This window comes from Pocillopora verrucosa, chromosome 13 (genome assembly GCF_036669915.1).
Source record: "Pocillopora verrucosa isolate sample1 chromosome 13, ASM3666991v2, whole genome shotgun sequence".
In the NCBI taxonomy this organism is placed as follows: Eukaryota; Metazoa; Cnidaria; class Anthozoa; order Scleractinia; family Pocilloporidae; genus Pocillopora; species Pocillopora verrucosa.
The window spans coordinates 6,685,376-6,704,926 of NC_089324.1; the positions used below are offsets into that span (position 1 = coordinate 6,685,376).

Consider the following 19,551-nt stretch of genomic DNA (forward strand, 5'->3'; position numbering starts at 1 on the left):
GTCTGTAGAAACAAGTCATGAACTGCTCTGTGGCTGTGTCATCCAGGGCCCATCGTGCCGCTAACACTGAGCGAGCTCCGGCTCCTAAGAACGCTCGGGCAATTCCAATAACTCCCTCGGTTCTAATGTATCCGAATCCTGCATGTCTCTGATAAATACTTGCCTCCTTCGTCAGCCAAGGCTGCAAATGGCACTTGGTACACACAGGAATCAGGGACAATTATGATCTCGGGCTGCTTCAGTAAACTGGCTACAGGAGCGATGATTATCTTGTAACACAAGTCAAGACTTGACGACAAGACAGCACTGAGCGCTTGTCGTAGGGAAGTGACGTCAGTTCGGTGTCATCTAAAGATCGATCTTCGCAATTCTGTTCGGGTAAAATGGCTTGGCTGCGGAAGGCTTCTTTAAAAAACTCATCTAACTCAGGGACTATTCCGGTCACCTTGTTTTGGTCCAGCTTCACTTTCTTTTCTAAAAACTGAATGGCTCCCGTGCTTTAATTATCCAAAACCGTACATCATTTTGACCAACCGAAATGTACAGGCATGCACATTCTGCTTCTTTGTGATGATCCCTTGAATGCCACACCAAGATTGTGGGTCGCTTGAGATCTGCTCTTGAACAGAGTACCGAGCTGCCATCAAGTCGGCCAGGCCTCTTGCCCTTGTCAGCTCTTCGACGTAAAGGGCATCTTGCGACTTTCAGTGGAAGAAAGCAACCAACTGAGGAACTTGTAGGGAAAGGTGCCGTGCTCTTCTAAAAAAAATATTTGAAACTGATCGTTTTCTTAAGAAAACCTCTCAAAGTGTCGAATTTTTGGATGGCTTGAAAAAGATGCAAAGAAGCCTCTTCACGATTACCCTGTGACGCCTTTAACACCGATAGATTACAAAGACACTTAAACTCCTCCAAGTTGAGTCCAATATCCCTACTTAATAGGAGAGCCTGTTTAACGTATTCTTCAGCCATGTCATGTTTACTTTGCAATTGGAAACAGAATCCTAAATCGCTGTAACTGGTTAGTAGTCCTCCTCTCTCACCGATTTCATGTAAATTCCAAAGGCTTTCTTGAAATATTCTAGAGCTTTGTCATATTCACCACGCTTACAAGAAATTAAACATGTCTGTAATCTGCTGCTTCTCCCCTTTTATCACCGATACCTTTCTAACTGCCATTGCCTTATCTAGATATTTGTCAGCCTCTCCATAATTGCCAAGCGAGGAGAAACAAACCTGTGAGGTTTCCATAACTAATTGCCTCTCCTCTTTCTTCGCCAATTTCTATTTTGATAGCGAGTGCTTTCTCCTGATATTCTCGGGCCTTGTCATAATGACCAAGTGATTGGAACAAAGTTCCTAGGTTTCCGTAGCTTGTTGCTTCCCCATCCCTGTCGCCAATTTCTATTCTGATAGCGAGTGCTTTCTCCTGATATTTCGGGCCTTGTCATAATGAGCAAGTGGTGGAGCAAAGTTCCTAGGTTTCCGTAGCTTGTTGCTTCTCCATGCTGTCGCCAATTTCTATTTGATAGAGAGTGATTTCTCCTGATATTATCGGGCCTTGTCATAATGACCAAGTGATTGGAACAAAGTTCCTAGGTTTCCGTAGCTTGTTGATTCTCCATTCCTGTCGCCAATTTCTATTTTGATAGCGAGTGCTTTCTCCTGATATTCTCGGGCCTTGTCATAACGACCAAGTGATTGGAACAAAGTTCCTAGGTTTCCGTAGCTTGTTGCTTCTCCATGCCTGTCGCCAATTTCTATTTTGATAGCGAATGCTTTCTCCTGATATTCTCAGCCTTGTCATAATGACCAAGTGATTGGAACAAAGTTCCTAGGTTTCCGTAGCTTGTTGCTTCTCCATCCCTGTCGCCAATTTTATTCTGATAGCGAGTGCTTTCTCCTGATATTCTCGGGCCTTGTCATAATGACCAAGTGATTGGAACAAAGTTCCTAGGTTTCCGGAGATTTTTGCTTCTCAATCCCTGTCGCCAATTTCTATTTTGATAGCGAGTGCTTTCTCCTGATATTCTCGGGCCTTGTCATAATGACCAAGTGATTGGAACGAAGTTCCTAGGTTTCCGTAGATTGTTGCTTCTCCATCCCTGTCGCCAATTTCTATTTGATAGCGAGTGCTTTCTCCTGATATTCTCGGGCCTTGTCATAACGACCAAGTGATTGGAACGAAGTTCCTAGGTTCCGTAGCTTTTTGCTTCTCCATGCCTGTCGCTAATTTCGATTTTGATAGCGAGTGCTTTCTCCTGATATTCTCGGGCCTTGTCATAACGACCAAGTGATTGGAACCGAAGTTACTAGGTTTCCGTAGCTTGTTGCTTCTCCATGCCTGTCGCCAATTTCTATTCTGATAGCGAGTGCTTTCTCCTGATATTCTCGGGCCTTGTCATAATGACAAAGTGATTGGAACAAAGTTCCTAGGTTTCCGTAGCTTGTTGCTTCTCCATCCCTGTCGCCAATTTCTATTCTGATAGCGAGTGCTTTCTCCTGATATTCTCGGGCCTTGTCATAATGACCAAGTGATTTGAAAAAAGCTCCTAGGTTTCCGTAGCTTCTTGCTTCTCCATCCCTGTCGCCAATTTCTATTCTGATAGCGAGTGCCTCCTCCTGATATTGTCGGGCCTTGTCATAATGACCAAGTGATTGGAACAAAGCTCCTAGGTTTCCGTAGCTTGCTGCTTCTCCATCCCTGTCGCCAATTTCTATTCTGATAGCGAGTGCTTTCTCTGATATTCTCGGGCATTGTCATAATGACCAAGTGATTGGAACAAAGCTCCTAGGTTTCCGTAGCTTGTTGCTTCTCCATGCCTGTCGCCAATTTCTATTCTGATAGCGAGTGCTTTCTCCTGATATTCTCGGGCCTTGTCATAATGACCAAGTGATTAGAACAAAGCTCCTAGGTTTCCGTAGCTTTTTGCTTCTCCATGCCTGGCTCTAATTTCTATTTTGATAGCGAGTTCTTTCGCCTGATAGGCTCGGGCCTTGTCATAATGACCTAGTGATCGAAACAAAGTTCCTAGGTTTCCGTAGCTTGTTGCTTCTCCATCCCTGTCGCAATTTCTATTCTGATAGCGAGTGCTTTCTCCTGATATTCTCGGGCCTTGTCATATTGATTAAGCGATTGAAACATTTTCCCGAGCGTCATTCATAAAGATAATGAGAATAAGGCAAATGATCACCAACTTAAGAACCTTAGATTGTTGAACAAATTCTGCCTGTCAGTACCAGAGGAATTGTACAGAGAAAAGTATGGAGAATATAGATACTGATGTTAGGGTGTAGAGAGGTTTAAGTTTCAGATAATGCAAGATGATCAAATTACTTTGGGCAGTAATAAACAAATCAGAAAGCACATCTCGCACACCAGTATTTTCAATAAGCGACCCTGTGTTTTGGCAAAAACCAGCTTGTTCTGACTTTATCTGATTTATTGGTTCTAAAAAAAGAACCGGGGTGGCTTCAAAAGAACCGTTTGTTTGAAAGCTCGGCTGAGCTCAGCTACTCGTCGTCTTCGACTTCGCTTTCTGTCTCGAACTCGTTGTCAATCCGCTCTTATGTGTCTTCTGCTCCTTCTTCCTCGTCATCCCAAACCACATCATCTTCAGTTCCATCGAGAGTTCTGCTGATGCCAAAGGATTTGAACGATCTTGTTATCAACTCAACTGGGATCTCTCTCCATGCTCGATCGATCCACCACAACACCATCTCTTTACTGGGCGCTCGCTTCTTTCTGGAAGGCGTGTAGGTAAATGGGCCGTTAACCATCCAGGCTTCGTATTGCGCACGGACCTTTGCTTTGAATGGCTTACTGATGCACTTATCCAGGGGCTGGAGAACTGGAGTGAATTACCGGGAATTACGGCGGTATATTGACAATGGACTCTCCTTGTAACACATGAAGGGTTAAGGAAGCCAACCACATTAGATTTAATCCTAATAACATCAATGGAGATAACTGAATTGAAATTCCTTACGTGTGGATGGCTTACTATCAAAAGCATGGTAGCCGATAACAAAGTGAGCCTATTAAGGGAACAACTTCCAGTTCTCAGAATAATAATGAGGATCAAAATGCATCAATGACAGCGCACCAAAACACTAACAATAACAAGGTGTTACAAATAGACACACATCAACTTTCAACTTACTCACCTGACGAAGCATAGCAGTTGCAACATCACAATCAATACACAGTTGATTAGCTTGACTCTTCATCTTGGGACAAATGATTAAATCTCAATTCTCAATAAAAACAAAACTTTCTATAACTTTCCATAGCATAGGTAATGGTAAAACAGGGAGGATAAAAATGATTTAAGTAGAAAATTTATTTGGTATTTTAGTCAGTGAGTCAGTGTCTTTAATAGGTGTATTTAGCGATGCAAGAAAATTGATGGATTTAAATTATATGGATAATCGTGTTGTTGTTGTTTTTTTATTAACTGTCAAAGGGACACTCTTGTTTGACCTTGATTAGTAAATGATGGGTGGCTTATGGTTTGAGCTCTTACCTGGCTATAGTTATAAGGTAAAATATTTTGATAAATACAATGTATGTGAGAAATATGACCTTTCCCAAACCTTTTTAGGGAGGCTTCCTCTTGCCCACAATCTCAAATCTACAGAGATTGACAACTCAAATCTGGAGATTTTTTTTTCAGACTAGCACCCCTCCCGACACACGATTCGCCAAGTGCTGGCCCCCTCCGGGTAAGTTCAGTTTTGATTTGGACCCCCTACAAGCAATTTTGCGGAGGAGAGGAAAAAGTGGAATATATCTGTCAGGGTCTTCAATTGGTTGAATTACTAATCCCAATCAGACTATTCGCTTATATAAAGGAAGGGGAGAAAGGGGAGCGGCGAAGACCGGGAGAAGAGGGGAAGGGGACGGCAAAAGAGCGGCAGGAAGCGGTGAGGGAGAAGGAGATTGGGGAGACAGCGGGGGCGGGAACGCGGGTATTCATATGAGGGGGGGGGATGGAAAGCGGGAGCAGAAATAAAGAAAGCAATAGTTTGTTCTTTATTACTTGGTAGTCTATTCAGTCAAAAAACTACTCATATATTCGCAAAGAGAATTTGAAATTGCCATTTAACATCCACCAATGCCCCTTAGAAGAAAATTTTGCAAAACTTCAGACCTTAGTTACATGTACACAGTGGACTGGAGAACTTTAGTCTACATATAACGAGAATGTCAGAAATGCGATGGTCAAACTGTGATAAAAAAAAAAAAAACCCCCCCCAGCGTTAGTGGAAAACCTAGTTACTTAAGAAAAATGACCTGTACATAACTTTCATCGGGACCAATTTACACACAAAACAAAATACAAAAAAAAAAAAATGAACCAGAAAAATGAACGAAGAATGTTAAGTTTTGGCCACAGTTTGACAGTTAGCACCGGGTGTCTGATCCTCTTGATTAACCTGAACACTGGGAGAGAGATTCATGAGGGTTGGGAGTGTGGAGTTTAAAGGGGCACAACAAGTACGGGAGCGGAGAGACAAGTGGGGTACGGGAAGCGTCCTGTCTCCCCCTACCCCCCCCCCCCTCCTTTCCAGGAGTAACAAAAAAGAACTTCTTTGGAAACATATGGAGCTTAAATCTTAGTTTTTTGCGGGCAACTGATCCAAACTTCCTTTGATCCGGGAGTTTTGGTCAACCTGTAGGGAAAGAGCGAAGAGATTGACTCTGTATAAGGGAGACCACCCGATAATCCGAGGGGATAGTGGGCAGACATGAAATTTAGAGGCATTTGATTTCACCAACGACTTTCGTTTCAAGCTCCGACGCGACTGCGACAAAAACACTATTATACCCGTTTAAATTTTAAAATTGAGCGGTGGTCTGGTAACCTACTATCATGGGGAAATGGAGGAATTTGCTTAATTTAGATGGTTTTGAAATTTTATTGCACGGGGGGGGCCACCACACATAACCGCCCCCCCCACCCCCCCCAAAAAAAATTTTTAAATTTTTTTTTTTTTTTCTTTGCCTCGTCGAAGGGACGATCGGTCGATCACGTGTACTCTAGTCGAGCTAAAAGAGGGCCATTAATTCTGAGGAGAAGTTTCCTTTTAGCTGAAATGTCGGCGTTTGGAAAGGAGCTTTTGCGCCCAAATTGCCCATACAAAAGGTATGCGACTCTTCCTCGGGGCTCGATGTTGTTTGATAGTTTGTAAGTTTGCTGACACTCGGCAATTTTTGGAATTCCACTCCCAATTCCTTTTGGTTAACAAGTCGAGATTTTGAACTGTAGAAAGAGAATATGGGAAGATTTCAACGCTAGAGATTTATACTTGGATAAGAAAAAAACTAAAAAAACGGAAAAAAACATAGGATTGACTTGTAACACCAGGTCTATATCCAAGCATCATGAGTATGGAGTTTTTTCGGAAAATCTACGGCTTTCTTTCCCACAAGCCCAAAAGAGATACGTTGTTGGCTCACAAAGGAATTAAGGATAACATGACATCGAAAGATTACTGCAGTAAGTTCATAGAGATGATGAATTCTTCAGTACCACTGTTGTATAGCAAGGATGAGAAGTTTGACTTCGGAACCGCAAGATTTGATGGGGTTCATCTAACGCTTGCCGCTTGAACGGCAGTCTATGGCGGGCTCGTGCCTTCTGTTGTATAGTTGTAGAGTATTGCAGTAATAAACCTAGTGTGGTTGTAAAACATGTCAGGGGGTTAATGAGTTCAAAAGCTTCATGTGGATGTTCAACTTGTGACAAAGGGAAAGGGTTAGAACAGAGTTTGTAAAAAGGTCAATTGACAGGCTGAGGGCCAGGGAAGGAATTTAACTAGATGTAGGTACACTTATTACATGTGAATCAAATTTATTTTACCTCAAAACTTCACATCTACGTCCACTTTGCACTACCTGGCACTATGGATAATACCTACTTGTATAGTACTTGAAACATGAAGTCTGCATGCAGGGTCTGTGCAAAATTGAAACATGACCTCAAGAGCAAAAACCATTTGAGTACTTAATGTATGGTAACTACTCTATGCCATTAAATCAAATGCCATCATGCATTCACACAAATTTCACAGTGCAGTTCACTTCTAGATATCACACATAATTACAATTCGTAAACCCATGGTGCCTACACATCAATTGGAATAATTCACAATGCTGAGTCAAATACCAGAAAGAAAGAGTAATTTTCGGCCCTTACTATTGCACATAATTTATGTGCTTTATGTAAAGAACAAACTGGGATAGATAAATTACTTCGTTATTCTGAAGATTTCAGGGGAACTGGCAGCTATTACAGGTGGCATATTAAACCACCTGAGAGATTTATCAGTACCCAACTGTTCAGGGGGGACTTAGGGTGCTATATCAAAAGCTTGAAGAAAAAACACAAGCGATTGTGTGAGGAAAGAAAAAGAAGAACTCTAATGTCCAGAGTTGCTAACAAGTACAAAAGGAGTTAAGAGGTTATTCCTACCGGTGCTGCCAATTTCACTGCCCACTTACCATAAGTTCTATTGAGGTTAACAGGGATCGGCTGATTCAGCAAATCTGGGTTGTGTATTTGATACATATTATTCTTGTACAAACTCTTTACACTTATTTGAAAAGAGGCAAAACAATAAGAAAAGTATTTGAATGTGCAAATAAGTCAAACCTCTCAATAGCAGAATAGGAAAACCCATCTTTTCCATATGGGGGGAAATCAAGTGTGTGGAATTTTTCTTGCATACTGTCCAGACGGCCAGAGAAAAGTCATGTTTTCAACGAAATCCAAAGAATAATGTGGATGATAGATTTTTTTATTTTTTTATTTTGCTCATGGAGGACAGTGATATATTATGCCACATAAGCCCATGACTCGGCAGCCTAGTTTTGATTTGATTTATGTAAAAATAAACATGGGACGAGACCAGAATGTGACTACAAAGGACTAGCTGTGTTGACCCATTTTTATTTCATTTTTTTCCTTTTTTGCTTCCAGTACTAGCATCCCAGACTGGCGAAAGTATGGCTAAATTCAAGCCTTGTTACCCAGGTAACTTCTCCTGTTTCAGTTCAGTCGCTGCAGGCAATTCATGTCCTGAAGATTTTCAATCACTATATAAACGCATGTTTCTGTAAAGCTTGAATTCAAAATCTAAAAACAGTGAATTGAAAAAAAAGGTTCGTAAGATGTATAGCTTGAACTAAAGAAAATTATGATACAAAAATAAATTGTTATGGCAAAATGTATCAAATGAATACATTTTTTTTTCAATTTTTAATTGCTATTGATTTCTTCTTTATAATTTTCTTTCTGGTAGTTCCATTACTTGCTGGAAGATACAAATTTATTCAAGTTATTGGTGAAGGGGGGGCTAGCTGTGTTGACATTTTTATTTAATTTTTTTTTCCTTTTTTGCTCCAGTACTAGCATCACAGACTGGCAAAGATGGCAAATTCAAGCCTTGTTACCCAGGTAACTTCTCTGTTTCAGTTCATTAGCTGCATCAATTACAGTGAAGATTTCCAATCACTATATAAAAGCATGTTTCTGTAAAGCTTGAATTCAAAATCTAAAAAACAGTGAATTAAAAAAGGTTTTTAAGTATGTATAGCTTGAACTAAAGAAAATTAATATGATACAAAAATAAATTGTTATGGAAAAATGTATCAAATGAATACATTTTTTTTTCAATTTTAATTGCTATTGATTTCTTCTTTATAATTTTCTTTCTGGTAGTTCCATTACTTGCTGGAAGATACAAATTTATTCAAGTTATTGGTGAAGGGGGGGCTAGCTGTGTTGACATTTTTATTTAATTTTTTTTCCTTTTTTGCTCCAGTACTAGCATCACAGACTGGCAAAGATGGCAAATTCAAGCCTTGTTACCCAGGTAACTTCTCTGTTTCAGTTCAGTAGCTGCATCAATTACAGTGAAGATTTCCAATCACTATATAAAAGCATGTTTCTGTAAAGCTTGAATTCAAAATCTAAAAACAGTGAATTAAAAAAGGTTTTTAAGTATGTATAGCTTGAACTAAAGAAAATTAATATGATACAAAAATAAATTGTTATGGCAAAATGTATCAAATGAATACATTTTTTTTTTTCAATTTTAATTGCTATTGATTTCTTCTTTATAATTTTCTTTCTGGTAGTTCCATTACTTGCTGGAAGATACAAATTTATTCAAGTTATTGGTGAAGGGGAACCATCGCTCTTGATTTTAGCAGAGGTAAGGCATGCAAAATACACATACAGACTGGAAATTATGATTTTTAATTACTGTAACTGTCTCTGAAAAATACCAGTACCTCCTGTTATACCTGTCAACTTTATACCTACATTTATATGAATTTTTTTCCGAAAGTGTTGTAAAACATCATTTTTGAAGAACCTATTAATTACTTTCAGCATATGGTTAAAAACTTGCCTCTTAACCCTTCAACTCCTAGAAATGATCAAAAAGTAACTTCTCCCTTTAATATCTTTACATTACATAGCAAACAGGTAATGAGTTACTCAAACTGATCAGGAAGAAGTTGTTGTCTTGATCTAACACACCAATTTCTAGTAATTAGTTTAATAGAAAAGGTGCAGCAGCTAGAGGGGAGAATTAACAATCTGATCTAAGGAGTTAAATGGGAAAAGACATTCAAAGGTGTTTGAAATGCAATTCAGAGGTGTATCATATGTTTCAATAAGATAACCTCTTCCATAGCTGCAAAGGCCCATATTCCTTCTAGAAACAGACCAAAACATTTGAAACCCAAGGGGCTGTGTTGCTTAATTCCAATCTCAGTTTCTATTAAAGACAATGTTTCGTGATGGAACTTATTTTGTGATTGGAAAAAAACTGGTCAGTTCACACAGTATGCTCGTATATTCACCAAAGCTAACATTCATGTATTTTCTTTGTAAAGGATACATACCATTTTGAAAAGAAGCAAGTTGCTATAAAGATAATGAATTTGGATTATTCCAGACTTGGAGCTCAGGTACACTGTATCTGTCTATAGAGTTTAATATGCATACAGCTGTAAGTGATAAGGTGCATTTCAGACAAGCAAGCTACAAATAAATCTGTTATATGCAGAGCTGAGAGTCACAGTGCTACTGAAACTGCAACTACTAAAAAGAGCTTGTATGCAAGCATGTGTACCTTGACATGAGGTATACATTGTCAGTGGAAACTGTTCAAGATGAAGCATACATGTATATGCAAAGATCTTTGGGCTGATTTCCTGCAAGGTAAATTAGATTAACTTACTATCTACTTTGTATTACATGAGTTTACTTTTTATTTACAAAACTGTTTGTAGGAGGCAGATTGCATTCAACAGCTCAACAAGGCTGATCCTCGCCATGTTACCAGAACTGTCTAGTTGTTTGTAAGTCATGAATGTACAATTCTTTTTTAGTACTGAATCACATGAAACAAAATATCTGCATGTTGTTAAATTGGACTGATTTTATACAGTCACTGTAAGTATCACTCCACCTTTTTGATACCATATGAAAAATCATGAAAAGAGAAGAAACTGACCCTACTGAAGGACAAAAAATGATGTAAACTCAACAGTATTAAACACCACTGGCCTTAACTGACAAGGCAATTCAACCAATGACCTTGGATTGAGAATGGTGAATGCTTTGCCTTTCACCCATCAACTTGACAGAGTGGTGCAAACTAGGGTTTTTGCATGTCAACACTTAGTTGGCAGTATCAAACATGCATGAAAAATTATTGTAATTTACTTGACAGTTACAGCTTTTCTTGTAAAAACGCTGCAGTTTTAATATAATGATTTCAATTGGTTCTTTGTTTACAATAATTGTAACATAGCACTGATATATTTGTTACATGAGTACAAGAATGTATTCTATGTAGAGGACCCAGTTCACTGACCTTGCATTTTTGCCAATTTGACATATTTGCTTGTGGATTTTTAGAATGTTTTCAGTTTTGAGGGCCATTACAGCTTGGTTTTTGAGCTGTTGAGACCTCGGCCACTCCATCAATACTTTCAGGTTGGTTAAATTATAAACAGTTTAATTTAGTATTATCAACTGAGTTGGTAACGTAAATTGGCTTCTGTTAAGAGTTTCAAAGCTGATGTTTCAAGCATTAGCCCTCTGTCAAAGGGAATGGTGAAGGGCTAACATTCGAAATGTCAGCTTTGAAACTCTTAATGGTGGCTATTTTACGTTATCAATTCAGTTAATAATATCAAATTACCTTGTTATACTCTCCCACTGATACAGTGCCACTGTTTGCTTTAGAAATGTACTGGCTTTATTGAATTATATAAACATGCTATTAAGGAATCCAAGAGCTTTCCCTTTTAATCAATTACTCTTCTTTGTACTGTTGTATCTCTACTGATGTAAGTATTTATATTTTAAATCATCTTCTTTACAGAAATGTCAGTTTGATAACGAGGTAAGAGTGTTTAATGTATTGCCATCTGTGCATTGTAGGTTTTCATCGTTAAATTGATTGTCATCTTTGTTAACTACATAATTGATTTAATGTACATATTTTTGGCAAGATCATCATCTAACCATGTACATTCTGAAATATCAGTCACTCAACAATGTTTTCTTGATTTTGTTTACTAACAGGGTGACAAACTGAAAGTCATCAGAAAAATAACTTTTCAAGTGAGCAAACCTTTTTTTTTAATTCTTATAACTACTTTTGATTTAAGTTATTTCAAATACAATCGCATCAGTTTTCTTTTGTCAGCTTTAAGAACTTACAAAGACCATTTTAAAGTTAGCTTTAATGAAAGATGAAACTTGTTGTGTGTCAAATTTATTGAAATCAAAATAATAGTTTTTTTTTTATATAATAAATTGATGTGGTTATTTGCTTGTAGCTCTTACAAGCTCTTGGATTCCTAAGGAGGTAAGATTATTAATAGGTGTTCTTTTGAGACTCTCTAGAATTAATCATTTGTACCCACAAGTGGCTTCATTTTATTTCATTGTCAAGGGACTCTTCTCTTGCCCATCTTTTGGTGATGCCACCATGTTTTTGCAGGTTGGAAGTGGGATGTTTATTATGCATTTGGCAAATAAAAGGGGATCTTTTTCAAAGGGGAGTGATCATTTGAGAGGAGGGACTGATTTCAGGATTTTATGTGCTTTGATCTCATTCACTTTCCATATGAATCCACAGACAGAATGTTATCCATGCTGACTTGTAACCAGAGAACATTCTTTTTGAAGAAGGTGAAGTGGGGTTTTTGCAAAAAAATTGTCAAAAAATTTGATTTAACTTAATGGACTTAAAAAGTCTTCCTTTTTAAAGATAGTTGTAATATTTTGTAAGAAAAACAGACCAACATTTTATACAGATTCTGAAGATATGCAATACAGTGGTCATTGAAAGACTACTTTGATGAATACTCAGAGTTCATATCAGCTACAATTATTTGCCTAACAAAAAATATCATGAATATGCTATCCCATTTTTGTTTCTGTCATCATGTAAATATGTCATCATGATGGTGCCTGGATGCCTTGTATAGGGCCCCATGTCTTAGTTGCAAACGTTTTGATGCATGGGAGCAATAGGCTTGGAATTTATGGACTAAACCTTTTATGGACGTAGCCTTTTTTACATTTCTGACAGCCAACCGCCATTCAGAGATCTGGTTGTTAATACACTGTAATAAAACAACTTTTTTTTGTATAGGTAAAAATTTTAGTCACAGACCTGAAGGTGAACAGTGGTGGATATTTACCTCACTGCTTCAAAGCTCGGTGAATATCCACCACTTTCGCTGACACTGACAGAAGTGAATGATTTGTTGGTATATACCACATAGATACCAAAAAATTAGTTTATTTCTTTCAATATACCAAAAACTGGTCAGAAATCAAACTCTTAACATGTGATTTTGTCTCATTGGCTGCATGGAGGTGAATAGTACTTGGTACAGTATTCACTAAATGGAACCAGCCAATCAGCACATGCAAAAAGCACTATTTACTTGTTTGGTGTGTACTAAAATTGTATATTATATTTACACTGTAGGTGACGAAACCAAGATAAAAGTTGTTGACTTTGGAAATGCAATTCACTGGGTTCATAGAGAGGTACATGTAATTTCTATCACTTGGTTATTTTGGTGACTTAATATTAAATGTGTGCAGCTAGATGCACCAGAATTGTTGTACTGTAGACTTTATTAACCCTTTACACCCTAACATCAATATGCATATTCTCTATACTGCTCTCATACATTTGCTGAAGCACTGACAAGGAGAATTTCTTTAAAAATCAAGAGCTTTATAAGTTGGTGATCATTTCCTAGTTTCCTGTGACTTTAATGTTTGATTCAGGGGTGATATTGTAAGGAGAAATTAGAAGCTGATCAGTCTTAGGGGTTAAAGGGTGCAAGATCCTATTCAAAGTATAATGATAGGCAAATTCTGTACAGAGGGCAAGGGCTCATACCAGCTGTGAAAAACTGTTTACAGAGAATTGTGTACTATGTACTTACCCCTTTAACATGTAAATTCTCCCTAGAATATCCATACTTTATCCAGCAAACAGTTAATGAGAATACACAAATTTATCAGGTAGAAGTTCTTATGTTGATCAAGTATCAGATTCTCATAAGTAATTTATAAGAAAATGTGAGGCAGCTAAAGTGGAGAAGTTGCAACATTTTGATCACCGTGAAAAGTGAAAATATATCTGGCTACTAAAATGTTGGCAAAATTCACCAATTGGTGACTAACAGATAAAAAAAAATAAAAAGAGGCAGCCAAAAATATTTAAATGGTGACCATTTTAAATTTGAAGGTTTCCAAAAGGCAACCCTTTGGAAATATGAGCTTGGAGGTCTGTCAGCCACCATTAGTAATGACATATGATAATTATTCAAAATATGTATTACTAATTTAATTCTTATTTTCTTCTGTTTAATTCTGTCAGGTTTCCTAGTATTATGATGAGTTTGAAATACAAACTTTACTTTACAGAGCTCCTGAGGTAAAGTAAAGATATTGCTGTTTTCATCAATTTGGAGACAAATTTTACATGTAGGTTACATGGATGCAATTTCAGTGTTTTCCTAATCAATCCAAGGAAAATAAAGCTAGATTAAACTATTTTATTTGGAATTGCATGATTGAAGCACTCTATGAAAGATGATCAGTGGAGTTCTGCAATTGTGTGTTTTATAAAACAACTTAATGCGGCTGGCCTGTTGCAGATGGAAAATTCTGTTCTGTGGTGACTATCATCTCAAGCAATGTATCAGAAAACATATTTCAATTCACACAATTATTTTACCATGACTGTATGTCAGGTGCAAATAGATGTGGGATGTACATATTAGGGCTGTTTTTAAGTGTTTGTTGGACACTTGAATTTAAAGTTCAGTCTGTGGAAGAAGGTCCCACTAAATTTTGTTCAATGCAATGAGGTACAGTGTCCTTCACTTGATAAAGTTGATGGCAGTCAATTGAAACTGAAAGCTCTGTGTCAATTCTTTTCAGGTAATGTTTGGTGTTCCTTTTGGCCCCCGAGATTGACATTTGGTCTTTGGGATGCATTGTAGCTGAGGCTGGTTAATTGACTTGTATGTTCTCACCATGATTAAAGAATAGTTAATGAATATTATACCATCAGTCAGAGCTAATAACAGATGATACTTGGCAGTTTTACAATGGATATTTCTCTGTATTTCTCTCACCCAGCCATTAATGTTACTGGTTAGGAAATGAAATAATGTCCTTTTAATATGAACATTGGTTTCAGTTGTATATAGGCAAACCTCTATTCCTGGGAGGAAATAGGACTAAAGTGTTGCAAGAGGTATGTTTTTTTGTTTTGTTTTTTTTGGCACTTTTACAAGCTGTTTATGACCTAAGGTAACTAATACACTAATAAGAATGCGCTACTAGTAACTGCCTTTCTGGCTACACTTTATTTAGACTTCCTCTATTTTGGTGAAGGGTGAATACAAACGAAATTGCAGTTAGCTTGCAATTCTTGACCTTCTGGGTACTGTACTTTATAAGTTCAATCAATTGTTTTCAAATTCTTTTTCATGCTTGGTTGCAGGTAACCAGTATCTTTGTCCCATACCCTGGAGTCCATTCCATACTGAAAAATTTTTTGAAGATTTGTCATGATAGGTGACCACAACTCAGGTAAATTCAAGTTTAAGATGATTCAAATGTAATCAAGTTATCTCAAACTGTTTTGGTAATCCTTAACTAGTCCTCAACATCATTTAAATGGTCTCTGCAAATGTTATATAAATCCAAGCACACAACTTAAAATAAACAATTGATTTAACCCTTTAACTCCTAGAGTGACTAACTTCCAATTTCTCCACACAACATCAGCCCTGAATCAAACATCAAGGTCATGAGAATAAAGGAAATGATCACCAACTAAAGACTCTCTCGATTGTTAAACAAATTCTCCTTGTCAGCATCTTAGGAAATGTATAAAGAACAGTATGGAGAATATGCATACTGATGTTAGGGTGTGAAGGGTTAATGTATACAATATAATCTCATGCCAATGAGGCCCAAGTGGTTCAAAGGCCAAATAGAACTTTTAACCCTTTCACCCCTAAAGGTGATGAATATCTAAATTTTTCTTACAACATCATCCCTGAATCAAACATCAAGGTCATGAGAATAAAGCAGATGATCACCAAAGAAGCTCTTGATTGTTGAACAAATTCTCCTTGTCAGAGCCTTAGGAAATGTCTAGAGAGTAGTATGGAGAATATGCATACTGATGTTATGGAGTAAAGGGTTAAGATACATGAGCAAAATAGCAAAAGACGACTTATCCTTTATACGAGGGAGGAACCATTGGAAAGAGAGCAATGCTTAGAGGTGGTTCAAGTGAAAATTTAAAATAATTCATACATGGGAAGATTTCTGAAAAAAAATATCATGCACAATGAGATGTCCAGAAAAAAAAAGTATCCTTTCATTCGCCTTTCCAACTATTTCTGCTCCCAAAAAATGAATCAACAAAAACGTCCATAAATACAATAAATTTTCATGGGAAAAAAAATCCAACATCGGAAATTAACTGTAGGAATCAACACATGTAGGCTCTTTATTCACTTAAGACTTTTTTTTCATTGTTTTTAGAGGACAATCACTTGAAATGTGTGAGTAATGTGATGCTGAAACTCCATAATTCAAGAAATTTCTCTTTTGCACGTTTCTTAGTTTGCTTGCTGAAGTATAAGACTTGTTTTCATCCGACATCTCCCTGGAAGGTGTAGGGCAGTTAATTTCAAGTTTGATTAAGGTATTGGGAAACCTTTATCAATCAAAATATAATAAAATACCTCTGTTACGTTATTTCCAGATGCTGGAAGCTGCGCAGACATTTCGTTTCCTACTGATTATAACTTTAAACCATACGTTGACGAGGAAGTTAAAAGGTAGCATTTTTCTGGAACTGAACTCCTAAAGAAGGGAACTACTGTAACTGCTTCTTCACCAAAACACTTTCAGAGCAAACAGGAGAATGCAACATCTCTGAGGACTGGAAATTTACGTTGTTCTTAAAGAGAAAAGGTGACAATTAATGAGAAATCTCGTCGGGAAGACCAGTTGCTTCTAGAAAATTTCAGTTATGCCATGGAAGGTCCTCTTGCCACAGGATACCCTAAATCAACTCACCAACAGAACGAGACGTGTGCCGTTTTTAAAGGAAATACATGCACTGGTGATATAGAAGAAGAACGTAAACAAGTCTCGGACAGGCTCATGTCTACTCTCCTAACTCCGACAAATCTTTCTTTGGGAAAAATTTCAGAGAAGAAAGAAAAGTGTAATGAGAAGGATTATTTGCCAGCAGGAACTAATATTACTTGTCCTAATAATGAGTTCAAAAGACCTTCGGGGAGATTCGTGTACAACAGAAGCTCATGTTTTAAGCGCAAAAGTGATGTCTTTAAAGACACTCGTGTAGAAGACGGAAGCCTCCGAAAGTCTCGCGAACTTTCTTTATTTGGGGTTAAGAACTTTGGAAGCACAAACTTACTTGAGCATCACAACAGATTTAATATTCCTGGAAAACTAGGATTTGATGTGGGCAATTCTTCCTCAGGTGGAGAAACAAATGCTGCCGCAAGAACTCGTGTCTATCATAGGACAACAAAATCTATCAAAGTAGAGATTGGGTATACTAAACATGACGGTGTCGCTGCAGTCCAAATGGAGGTACTTGTAAATGAATCACCTTGTTTGGGCGGCAAAAGCAATTGTAACAGATGTGAATCTTCAAGCGAAGTTTAGAGTGGGAAAGGTTCGTGACGCATATTCGCATTTTGTGGGTGCTTTTTTCTAAATGCACGTGCGTTTATTTGGAAGAGATTTCGGGTTAATGTCCATACTCCTTAATTTAGTAGTTGATCGACTTTTTCATGTTCAATCAATGACATGTAGCTAGGTTGTGGAGACTAGTCAATCAGTTAGGCAGGCAGGAAGGCAGTTGATCTACATTTTCATGTATCAACCAATCACATGTAGCTTATTTGTGGAGACCAGTTAGTCAGTAGTTCAGTCAGTCAGGCAAACAGGCAGGCACGCAGCTGGCCAGGCAGTAAATTGTTGTGCTTGACAGTCAGGCAAGTAGTCAACTGGTTAGCCAGTTGTTCAGTGCTTCACTCACGCAGGTATGTGTGAGTTTGATGGTCAGACAGACAATGTGTCAGCTATTCACTCAGTCAGTCAATCAATTAGTTTTTCATTTAATCAGCCTGAAAGGCAGGCATCCAGCAAACAAATCAATCAGTCAGTAAATCATCCAGCTACATGTAGTGTGCCAGATGGTTTACTCGGCTGGTCAGTTGGCTCTCAAGGCACGCCTCCATCAGCGAAAAGAAAAATCACCAAGGTGCTGGAATATTGATCAATCAGAACTTAACAATCAGTTAGTCAGCGAGTGAGTCGGTCTTTCAGTCAGTCAATGACTCAATCAGGCTGGCAGTCGGTCAGGTAGTCTTTCATTCATTCAGTTTGTCAATCAGCTTATCAACAAGTTGTCTTAATCTCTTGGTTTTACCAAACAGGAATCAGAAGAACAAGCAAACAAGGACTCTGGAAAAGCCGCATTCTCTGAAGCATATCAGAATGATGTGAGTATTAACTTTTTTAATGGGAAAAAAATTTAGCCGATTCTCTTCTCTCTGTTGGCTCGAAACGTCAGCTTTGAAACTCTTTACGATAGTCAATTTACCTTATCAACTCAGTTGATAATACTAAATTACTTCGTGGCTGTAGTTTACTTGTAGCTGGGAGTAAAGAGGTCATATTTTCAACATTTTTGGCCTATTTCATTCCTTTTGCCCTAAGAAACAAGGCAGCTAATCTTTCCTACCCTCAATAAAGTCTGGCTCCTTATAATCTTTCAGATCATCTCAGTTCCCCGAGTGACTATGACATAATTACAATCAAGACATTGAGAACATCGTCATTATAGAAAACCAACATCTTCTGCAACTCTTAGGCGATTGAAAATATTGAGACATATTGTTTCTTTCGATCGCCATATAATTGAGGGTTGAAATAACTTTTTTTTAATGCGTTTTCTCTTTTCTTGTTTAATCGTTTGATTTTATCATAGGAGGTGATGTTACTTGGCGAGGATGGACAAAGCAGTTTCTGATATTTTTAGCTTTGTATTTTGATACCTGTGAGAGTACAAAAATATAGTAAAAGATTTTTAAAGTAGATTTAAAGTGACTTTGTGGATTTTTTGGTGAAGTTCTTCATTACGTCATGTGCAATTGAGCTCTTAATTCAAATGTATGTGAAATAATCGTCTAACTATGCGCAGATCAATCGTCACGGCATTAATTACTTTCAGAACCTTACGGCGGCGTGTTAAAGGATTCGCTTTCCATTGAGGAATGGGACAAAGTTAAAGGAATTGGGATGAAGACCAGCTAATATGTTTTTTTATGTACAAAAGACAGTGCTCGTTCATTCCTTTCTTATGCTCCATCGCAAGAACTACATTTCTGTTCTATATAACAGTTGCTGCAACTTTTTCCTTTGTCTTCCAAACCGAGAACACCAGTCAGAAAATTAGACGATAGGGTTTCTGGTATCAAATAATGTTTTTCGGAAATGAAACTACGAAACACATCAAAAACGACTAACATAATGCTAAGTACGTCAAAATACTGATCTATATGTACCCGACTTGACATTAGTTATAATACATTACGTTAATGTCGCTCCTTACGAAGTTCCACTGAAAACAGATTGTAGGAAAGATCATTAACTCGTGGTTTTGGTTTTCAGCGATAAAACAAATATTTCACAATTTTCTGTTTTTTCTCAGACTCCTAGTTAAATCCTAGAGGAACTGATAGAATAGTATTCCTGGGGCATCTCTTCCTTAACCCTTTTAACTCCCAGTCAAATTTGTAATTCTCCTTTCAGTCAACCGTACAATTCTTGTAATGTTAGTTCAAAGAATTTAGTATTGGATCAACTAATTATTCCCAAATTAATATTTTTCTTTATTCTCATCACTTATCTAGTTAATATCGTA

General features: G+C 37.6%; 2 protein-coding genes and 1 pseudogene across 3 annotated transcripts in view; all 3 read left to right on the forward strand.

The window, feature by feature from the left end:
* Nucleotides 1–6,388: 6,388 nt before the first annotated feature.
* The window catches only part of LOC131776839 (uncharacterized), a 222,902-nt gene continuing 209,739 nt past the window's right edge, over nt 6,389–19,551 (forward strand). The window contains exons 1-6 of the mRNA XM_066159933.1: nt 6,389–6,503; nt 7,986–8,039; nt 8,412–8,462; nt 8,830–8,880; nt 9,146–9,222; nt 9,911–9,985. Of these exons, the coding sequence (XP_066016030.1) occupies nt 6,389–6,503; nt 7,986–8,039; nt 8,412–8,462; nt 8,830–8,880; nt 9,146–9,222; nt 9,911–9,985 (423 nt within the window). The remainder of the gene's footprint in view (nt 6,504–7,985; nt 8,040–8,411; nt 8,463–8,829; nt 8,881–9,145; nt 9,223–9,910; nt 9,986–19,551) is intronic.
* On the forward strand, nt 10,015–14,759 carry LOC136277787 (dual specificity tyrosine-phosphorylation-regulated kinase 2-like; annotated as a pseudogene).
* LOC136277671 (uncharacterized) lies at nt 14,961–18,730 on the forward strand. Of its 2 annotated transcripts, none has more exons than XM_066160093.1 (4): nt 14,961–15,161; nt 16,351–17,210; nt 18,062–18,127; nt 18,616–18,730. In XM_066160093.1, the coding sequence occupies exons 2-4, from the start codon at nt 16,626–16,628 to the stop codon at nt 18,655–18,657; spliced, it is 693 nt and encodes a 230-aa protein (XP_066016190.1). In that variant the 5' UTR covers nt 14,961–15,161; nt 16,351–16,625; the 3' UTR covers nt 18,658–18,730. The 2 variants fall into 2 exon arrangements, 1 of the variants encoding a protein (XP_066016190.1); XR_010715958.1 differs by having other exon boundaries at nt 14,965–15,161; nt 16,351–17,295.